Source organism: Akebia trifoliata, unplaced genomic scaffold, assembly GCF_017979445.1.
Source record: "Akebia trifoliata isolate Shusen 1 unplaced genomic scaffold, ASM1797944v1 Contig01071, whole genome shotgun sequence".
Classification (NCBI taxonomy): Eukaryota; Viridiplantae; Streptophyta; class Magnoliopsida; order Ranunculales; family Lardizabalaceae; genus Akebia; species Akebia trifoliata.
Genome location: NW_028237465.1, coordinates 1 through 10,177, shown reverse-complemented (window position 1 = coordinate 10,177; position 10,177 = coordinate 1). Strand labels below are relative to the sequence as shown.

Genomic DNA, 10,177 nt, shown 5'->3' with positions numbered 1-10,177 from the left:
CTATATTTGTGATTGAAAATAGCACATTGACCTCGACACTTGAAAATGTTCATTTCGCTTCTTATGATCTCAAGCAAGGAGTTCAACATACACTAGGGTTCAAAAAACCTTTGAGTTTGGACATTTTTCATGGAAAAAAGAGTTGGACTTGACAATTGAATATTCTTTATGTCTCTTCTCAGCATGAAATAGGGATTATCAAAAGAGTCAAGCTCAATGTTTGGATTCAAATAGCAGAGACCAAATGGCATGTGCTTTGAGGAAGAAAATCAATTGATTGTCTAAGAAATGTCAAAAGATAGATGTTTTTGGCATCCTAAAAAAATAACAAATATGAAATTATATGCCAAATAAAAGTAGTTTGAGAGTAGTTTTTTAAAATTATGAACTCATGATCTTCCAAATGATAGTTTGAGAGTGTTTGGACGACAATCTTAAGAGCCTCCAACATTTGAATTAGTAAAGTTGCCAAATCAAGACATTCGGATCCGGTTCAACACGATCCAAACCCGATCAACCAAGTACCAAAGGTCCGAACCATACCCCAATTGGTTTGGTCAAAAGGGATCCAACCCTTTAACCATGCCTAAAGGAGGTTCGGCCTCTATGTTGTCCGACCCCTACAACCTATAAAATCTAAAGGAGGTTCGGCCTCCCTTGGAGCCAACTACCTTCACCCATCCAAATTACAAGGAAGTTCGGTATCTCTAAGGAGCCGACCACTCCACTCACTATCATTAAATGGTTCGGCCTCCTTAAGGGAGCCAATACATATAAATTCGCTATGGGACAATACGGTCTCTCTAAGGAGTCATCCTCTTAATATAATACAAATCCCTTAGGGAGAGCCAAGCTCTTTATTAAAATACCATAACTTGCAGCTACTTGGGTAGCATCGTAGGAAGAAACATAATACTAGAAGAGCAAATCTCAGATACATAACATGATTAAGTCAACTTGAAGAAATGACCAACCACCGAGTCAAATCAGCTATTGACTAAAAGCTATTCTCTTGTCAATTACAAAAGCCAAAAGAGTAGAGCTTCAAGGCCATTATGAGCCTAGATGGTGGTGTTTTAAAGCCATTATAAGATGAGAAAGTAGCTCATAATGACATCATGAGTCATCAATGACAATCATCATGGGAAGAGGTAACATGCTCTAAGTAAATGAGTTAATTTTATAAATAGGGAGACTTTTTGTCTCCCGTGGGGAACAATTAAATTTAAATGAAACTGTTTTCACAATTGATGACTAGAGGGGAACAATTAAATTAAATGATACTGTTTTCACAATTGATGAATTAAAGAAAATGGAGTATCTTCAAGCTGTAATATCCAAATCACTGAGGCTGTACCCACCGGTTCCGATTGATTTAAAGGAGGCTCAACAAGACGACATCTTTCCCAATGGATCAGTCGTTAAAAAGGGGCCGAAAGTTCTGCACAACATCGTTCAAATGGGTCGAATTGAGGCAATTTGGGGGAAGGATTGTTGTGAGTTTAAGCCAGAGAAGTGGATCAAAGATGGGAAATTTGTGAGGGAGAATGAGTTTAAATATTTGGTGTTTAATGCAGGACCAAGGCTGTGCATAGGGAAGAAGTTTGCTTACATGCAGATGAAAATGGTGGCTGCTTCAATCCTGTTGAGGTATTCAGTTAAGGTATCTCGTCTTTCCAAAGATAACCACTACACTTTACAAGGTAAGTCAAAACAGATACTACAACTCTTTCTGCCTCAAGACTTCTTCTCCTTGCTCTGCATTTTTCTCGAGTTCTAATTTGATCTTCGGAGGCTCCTTGGTCAACACCTCATTGATGTCTAACATTTCTTTAAGATTTACACAAACATGCTAGTGAGCTTCTTGGCACAATTCAAAGCCCAATTCCCACACGTGACCACAGTTGTGAACTCAAGGCAACCTTGACCATTGAACTCGTCCAAAACTTAATTCCAAAAATCGTAGAATTAAGCAATGCAAATTATCATACTAGTTAAGGGTTGCACTAGCTAGGCCACTAGTAATGCACCTCACCATAAACTAGGGGTGCACATGGTTCGGATTGGTTCTGATTTTGGTAAAATTGGAACCGAACCAAACATGATCGGTTCTACAACTTTGGAACCGAACCAATCCAATTACCCTATAGAACTGAACCAATCCAATCCAATCTTGGTTCGGATTGGTTCGGATCGGTTCTCGGTTCTCATACTTAATATTTTCAATAGTAATAAAAATCATTAAAAAATAATGAACTAATCTTATAGTAATAAAAAACATGAATCAATCCAAAATACTTATTATTTTTAACACATTAAAAATAAAAATCATGAAAACAATTAGAAAATAAAAATCATTAAACACTTACCTTGTAAGGGATGATCGAAGATCAAATGCATGCTTAAAATCAAATGTTGCTTGTTGCTTGTTGCTTATTTAAAGTTGAATCCATCATCAATCAAGAAAATATATCAATCTACAACAACATAAAGAACACAATTATGCATTTATGCTAATTAATATTAAATATCATAAAGTAAAAACATTAAATAAATAAATAAATTCACAATCATTAATGATTTTAATCAAAAGACATAACAAAAACAAATATAATATGAAAATAATATAGAAATCAAGCAAATAAACAATAGAAAATGAATAAGTGAATAAATACTTAACCACAATTCATGTTTATGCCAATCCAACTTGAATTCCAAAAATAAATTCAAATAAGAATCATTCATCAAACAAAAAAAATGTCTAACTCACAAAAATAAATACACCCATTAACATATGTCTTATATAATTCTTTTTTTTTTTGATAAACCAGCAATAATATTAAAAAGGGAAATACAAAAGACGGGTATTTGGAAGACCCAAGAGGTCTCCAATAAAAGCCCGCCTTACGACTAAAGGAAGAGTATTTACAAGGACAAAAGACTCGGAAGAACGAGATGAAGAGGCATAGACCGCTAACGCATAAGTCACATTATTCCCTTCTCTAAAGACATGCCTTACGTCCCATTCAATCTCATTGAGTAAGAGTAGACACTTAGCCACAATGTGCTCAAGAAACCAAGGGAATATCCTACCTTTGAGAGCTCCAACGAGAAGGGACGAATCTGATTCAATTAACAACTTCTTACCATTGAGATTAATGAGCTGCACCCCATGCAACACTGCAAGGAATTCAACAAGGGAATTTGTTCCTTGGCCTAAGAAAACACAGCAGGCTTTTATCAAGCATCCTTCATGATCACGAATAACACATCCCGTTCCAGTTGCACCGGGGTTTCCTAAGCTTGAACCATCCACATTTAGTGTAAGCCAGCCGGTTGGTGGCTTGCTCCACTTAACAGAGAGGATCTTAGATGAACCATTGAAAATCTAAGGATTTTTTAATTCAGAAAGCCAAGCATCAATCTTTCTTTTAACTCCAGCCACCGATCTAAAAACACCATCAAAAATTGCAGAATTTCTAGTAATCCAAATCTCCCACGTGATGATCCAAGGAGTTATAGCTTCCCTGTAGTTTGAGGCATTTTTTGTCCATAAGAGCATGAAGGAGAAAGTCGCTCTCCTAGGAGGAAGGAGACCTTGATCCTTACAGAATAAACCCCATATTGTGATACTAAAGGGGCATATGAAGAATAAATGATTCAACGTCTCCTCGGCAGATTTGCAGAGGGGGCATTGAGAAGCTAAAACGCGTCCTCTACGCTTTCGAAGACCATCAACCGGAACTACTTTGTGAAATAGTTTCCAGTTAAAAACTATAATTTTTGATGGAATCTTCAAGCTCCAAAGCACCCTCCAAGATTCAGCTTTTTGACCTTGGATTCTAATACAATTCCAAGCTGTTGAAGAGAAAAAGAGACCGGAAGTAGTATGAAGCCAAATCGGTCTGTCGGATATGTTTTTCTCAATGATTAGATCTAAAGTAAAACGAGCCACCTCGAGGCTGAATAAGAGAGAAATTTTTTCCAAATCAAATCCACCATGAGCAGACCAAACTTCCTTAAGCAAAGCTTTATCCGAGTAACAAGAGAAATGTTCTACTAAAGCTCCTGATCCTCGCCAGTTGTGAAACATGAAGGAGATCTTAGCACCATCACCCACTAAGAATTTTGAGTTTCTAAGAAGAGAGGGCATTTGATGCACCATAGACTTCCAAATCATGGAAGATTTCTGATTAGAATCGGCTTGATATAAGCTTTTATTATTCAGATACCTACCACGCAAGAACTCAGACCATAATGCCTTCTCTGTTAACATCTTCCAGCATAATTTCAGCATACCTACTTTGTGGATATCTACTAGGTGCCGAATACCTAAACCCCCTTCTTCTTTTGGCTTTGCCACCTTATCCCAATTAAGAAGATGCAATTTTTTGTTTTCTCCAATGCTACCCCACAGGAATTTGGCAAAATGCTTTTCAATCAAATCAGTGACATGTTTTGGGATCGGGAGGATGGATAATAGGTAGATAGGCATTGAACCGAGAACATGCTTTAGGAGGGTGAGCCTACCTCCATCCGAGAGAAGTTTCGACTTCCAACCAGCTGTCTTTTTGATAATTTTCTCAACGAGCTCATTACAACTTTCCCTAGTCAATCTTGAAGAGACCAAAGGGACACCCAGATAAGAAGATGGAAGAGAACCTTCTCCAAAGCCGAGGATAGCCTGAACAGAACGTCTTCTAGAAGTCAAAGAATCATGGGCTAAGTAGAACTTACTTTTATCAACATTAATGGCCTGCCCGAATATCCTTTGATATTCAACTAAGAATAAATGCAGATTAACAAGAGATTTCTTTGAGGCTTTGGAGAAGATGAATATGTCATCTACGAATAAAAGATGAGAGGGGATAGCCATTCTGCTTGATCCAGCGAATCTCTCCACTAAACCCATGTCCATAATCTTGTTAATACCCCTGCTCAAAACCTCCTCGGCTAAAATGAAAAGAGCTGGGGACAAAGGGTCACCTTGCCTGAGACCTTTAGAAGCACTGAAGTAGCCAAAGGAGATTCCATTAACTAACACCGAAAAATGAGGATTCGAGACACACCCTTTAATAAGCTTTACAAATCCCTCACAAAACCCGAATCTTTTAAGAACTTCAAAAATGAACACCCATTCCATTCGATCATAAGCCTTGGACATATCTATTTTGAGAGCCACATTACCCCCTCGAGATTTTTTGTTCAAGTCTCTCATAATCTCATGAGCTAAAATGGCGTTATCATAAATGTTACGTCCTTTTACAAACGCACTTTGCTCCTTTGAGATTAGATCAGGAAGGCATAACCCAATCCTATTAGCCACAATCTTTGACAAAATTTTATAGAAAACATTACAAAGACTAATAGGTCGAAATTGGGCAAAGGAAGTCGGAGTTTCAACTTTAGGGATGAGAGTAATGGAAGTTGAATTAATGGCTTTGGGAATCATACCTTCTTGGAAGAAGTTAACAACCGCAGTCATCAGATCAGATTTAATGATTGTCCAAGCCTTTTGATAGAAAAGAGCAGAAAACCCATCCGGACCAGGAGCTCCCGTGCTTTTCATATTCTTTATCACCTCCCAAACCTCTTCCTCATCTGGCACTTTGACAAGACGCGAGTTCATCTCAGGCGAGACAGAAGGTTGAATGACCTCCCAAAAAGGGCTAACAATATCTGGATTAGATGAAGACAATAACGATTCAAACTCTTCAGCCGCACATTTACCAATTGCTTCTTGTTCCTCCAAAAGAACACCAGAAATAGTTTTAATACTCCGAATTTTATTTTTTAAGCTCCTGATCTTCGTAGACATGTGAAAAAAATGAGTGTTCTGGTCCCCTTCCTTGAGCCAAGTAACTCTGGATTTTTGTTGCCAAAGAGATTCCAAATCTTTGCTGATAGAAGAATAATCAGATTTCACTTTTTGACAGGCAATGTAGGTATCTTGGTTCCATTCACCTTCTTCTAAATTACCTTCCAGAAGGGCAACTTTTTCTGCCATGTCTTTTAGTGTTTTGTTTAAATTACCAATGACATTTGCATTCCAAGCCTTTAAATCGCTCTTGAGGCGTTTAAGCTTAACGAAAAATCTGTATAAAGGAGATCCCTCTGCCCTCGGATCCCAGCTATTTTTCACCAATTCTAAGAAATCATCCCTTTTAGCCCAAAAATCAAGAAACTTAAAAGTGCGAGGCCCAGAAAAGTGCGAATCAACAGAGAGGATAAGCGGGCAGTGATCCGAAAAAAGCCTGGGGAAATGGGAGACCAAAGGATTCCCAAAAGTAGAGAGCCAAGCAGGGGAGAAGAGACTTCGATCAAGACGAGCCCAAATTCGCTTCTTGTGATGTCTATTGTTGCACCAAGTGAAGCGATTACCAGAGTAACCTACATCAACCAGACCTGTGTTGGAGAAACAATCCCGAAAATCCTTCATGGAAGTCAAAATAGGATGACGGCCACCTTTTTTCTCTTCAACACTAGTTATTGTATTGAAATCTCCAGCAACAACAACAATATCTAAAGGAGCTAAGAAATTTTCCAGATTATTCCACAGAACTCTTCTTTCCATAACTAAACAACTCCTCTAACGATACAGATTTTAACGGGGGAGCCATTAATGGATGCTTCTAAGAAGAGATATTGATCGTCTGCATGAGATAGCCTGATAAGGGCTTGGTTACCAAACCAAAAAAACCAAATGGAACCCACCTCGGAGTTACAAAAGGCACTAGTAGCTTTTAGAGAAGATTTGATATAGTTGAAATTATTTAACTTCCTAGACATGGGTTCCAGAATTGCAACAAAAAGAGGGTTAACTTCAGACTTCATTCTCCTTAATCTGTCAAAAGAGGAGGTATTCATGACACCTCTAATATTCCAAATTATGGCTTGAGTCATTGGGAAAAAGAGAAACCCCGTCGTGCCATTCTTCGAATACCATCAATCGTTGGAGAGTTTGGTTCCGAGGAGGAGAAATACCTGCGATTCTTCCTTCTAGTAACCAAAGAGAACACCTTGTCATTCAAACCTTCGATATCCACCATATTCATAACTGAGACCAAATCCTTAGGCTCAACCAAATTCTGCTTATCCGGATCGGCCGTTGCCTCGAGGTCAGCAAACTTCTCTCCAAGATCTTCTGTGAAAAGTGCAACTTCTAATTCTGGGTTTACATATCCAGACTTGCAACCAAGAGATTCCGCAACAGTAAGACTATCTTTATTTGATTCATTTAACTTTGCACCTTTATCCACCGAGGATTTCCTATTAGTAGGCCTTGATAGTTCTACGCCATTCGAAGCTGTAGTTTGTGTATCCTCAATCACCCTTGAAGTTCCTCCCATAGTCAACTGATGACGAGTGATGACCACGTTCGAGTCTGAGTCAGCCGAAACTTCCCCCATGGCTGTCTCCTTCCCCTTTCCCAAAATCGGAGCAATTCTAGTGGGGACATCACACGCTCCTGAATTATCTTTGATCACCAAAGGACCAATGGGACGCCAATCTTTAACTATTTTGTTAGGATTTGGTTTTCCTATGAGCTTAACTTCAAAAGAATTTTTTTGGTTTCGGAGCACCCATTCTGCAGTCTGCTGCATTGTGACCTTGCTTGAAACATGAAGAACAATAAGGAGGTAAAGCACCAAAATCTATATTCTGCCAAAAACCAGACTCACAAACTCCTATCCAAACACGATTTGGAGGGACTGAAAGAAGATTTAACAGGATGCAAACACGGGCCCCATTCAGCCTAGTACCTTTCTTGGTAGCTAGATCTATGGCTAGGACTTCTCCACCACTGAAGCCAAAGAAATCAGGTTGACTTCTTCATAACAGAAAAAAGGAAGATTGGGGAAGGAAATCCACCAAGGGATTAGTGTTGGATCAACATCTGAGGGACGAAACAGAGGAGTCCATTTGAAAACTCGGAAAACATACTTCGAACAGAACAGCCTCTCTTTAATCCAGATCATCTTCATGTCAGCATAGGAAGAAAAATTGAAAAGAACATGGCGGAAATCAATGGTGATGGCTTCACAGCTCTCCGATAAATTCCATCTAGCGATTTCCTTCCTGATGATCTCAATATCGGGCCTGAACAGTTTGGTAGAACTGTTTTTGAAAAATTTCCCCACTAAAGCGAACTTGAATCTGTTAGAGCCCTTCTCAATGTCTTCTTCGTGGAAGTGAATAGCTGGTTCACCATGCCACTGAGTGATAAGACGAAGGGGTTTGTGGTTGATCTGTTGAGGAGTATGAGCTTTCCCCCCAACAGCCTCAGCAAAAGATTTACCACCAATCATCCCAAAAGAAACCAGGTGAGGCAAAATAACAAAAAGCTAAGCTTCAAATCCACTCTCTCCGTGCAGAAACCACACTGTCTTTTTTCCAAAATGCTAACTTGATGGAAAGTTAAGAAAGGGATTTAGAACATAAACTAAATCACCAAAGTCCAAACACACGAACTAAGGAACTCCGATATCAAGCACGAAATCCATCCAAGAAAGACAGAGAGTAGTTTACACAGTCGATATCCATATCCTCTCTTACCTATTTCTTTTTAAGTCCTTATAAACACAGTTTCTTCAAGAAAGTTTTAGGGTTTCTGGCGGCCAAAGGTCTGGAGAATCAATAATAGCCAGGCTTGGAAATTATGTCTTATATAATATAAGTCAATACAAAATAGAAATTATAACTAAAATCAAGTGAGTCCATTCCATCTCTTCTTTCATGCTCCAATCCATAAGACCTAAAAATAGAAAAATAAACATCATCATTAATTCATTATTAAATATGTATTTAAAAAATAATTTACTTCATTACTTTAATTTTAGAAAAGTAATTTACCTATAATCGCAAGTGAAGAGGCATTTGAAAATCAACTAATCACTAAACAGATGGAAAGATTTCATCATCTATAATGACTGTAAAAAAAATGAAATGAATTTTTATTAAATAGAAGAATTATAATTTTATAAATGAGTAAAATGACAAAATAACAAAATGGACATATGAAATTTTCATGATAAACAAAATACCTGCATAATACGCAATTCAACATTCACATTACATCATATATACATAACATATCCACATCACATCATATATACATAACACATCCACATAACTTCTAATTTACATTCCGACATCATTTAAACATAATAATCATAGTTAAATTTAATAAGTAAAATTGAAATAAATAAAAACATGAAGAATATACATCCAACAAATACATACAAAATATATTTTTCATTCTTCTTATTTGACTCCGTTACTTTATCTTGAGGAACATTATCATTGATAGTGTCAACTTCATCTACCCACACAAAAGATCCTGCATGTCTCTAAAAAGTAAAATAACACATGAATTAATATCAATCTCATCAAATGCAAATATGCACCCAACATTAATATCAATATCATATTACCTGCCAAGATGGACACCTATAAAATATCCTCCTATAATTTTTTTTTGTTTTAGCTGTGATTAATGTCATCACTCGACCACATGAATAACATGGTAGATACGTATAATTTGCCATCAATGCTATTCATCATACACAAAGAACATAAATAAATAAGCATAGAATTTTCGAAATATAATTAAAACAGTATAATCTTTATTCCAACATCGAATAACAGTATTTATAATTACAATACAAAGTAAAAAAATTTAATATGAAAATGCATCAATGATTGCTAGTAAAAATGGCATTAGCTATTGAATCCCTATGCATTTTCATTGTTTGTTGACTCTAATGACCTACTGATGGGGGAACTGAATACTCTTGATCAGTGATCCTATCTACTTCCTCTTCCATTGTCCCTTCTTCCTCGAATCGAATAAATTCTTCATCGACAATCGTATGTTTTCTGATAAAATTGTACAATGTCATGCAGGCCACAATAATGTTTCGTTGTTTGTCCAAATTATATAAACCCACCATCTTCAAGATAGGCCATTTTACCTTCAAAATCCCAAAAGTTCGTTCGATCACATTCCGAAGTGAAGAATGTAAATGATTGAACATTTCTTGTCAATCATTTGCCCGTGACCTCCTATAGTCTTGTAGATGGTATCGAACACCTCGGTAAGGTGCAAGATAACCTTCCATAAGTGGGTACCCAGCATCTACCAGATAGTATTTACCTATTATCCAAAAAAAATTTA

The 10,177-nt window shown here is 37.3% G+C and overlaps 1 protein-coding gene and 1 pseudogene across 1 annotated transcript; one reads left to right on the top strand and one right to left on the bottom strand.

The window, feature by feature from the left end:
- The first annotated feature begins 1,312 nt into the window (after window positions 1-1,312).
- LOC147380716 (cytochrome P450 86B1 pseudogene) lies at window positions 1,313-1,927 on the top strand (annotated as a pseudogene).
- A 912-nt stretch (window positions 1,928-2,839) lies between these two features.
- On the bottom strand, window positions 2,840-8,309 carry LOC147380715 (uncharacterized). Its single transcript, XM_086431343.1, has 6 exons — window positions 7,945-8,309; window positions 7,730-7,831; window positions 6,985-7,614; window positions 6,715-6,874; window positions 3,446-6,589; window positions 2,840-3,388 (listed from the first exon to the last, which is right to left on the bottom strand). The coding sequence occupies exons 1-6, from the start codon at window positions 8,307-8,309 to the stop codon at window positions 2,840-2,842; spliced, it is 4,950 nt and encodes a 1,649-aa protein (XP_086287469.1).
- Window positions 8,310-10,177: the final 1,868 nt, after the last annotated feature.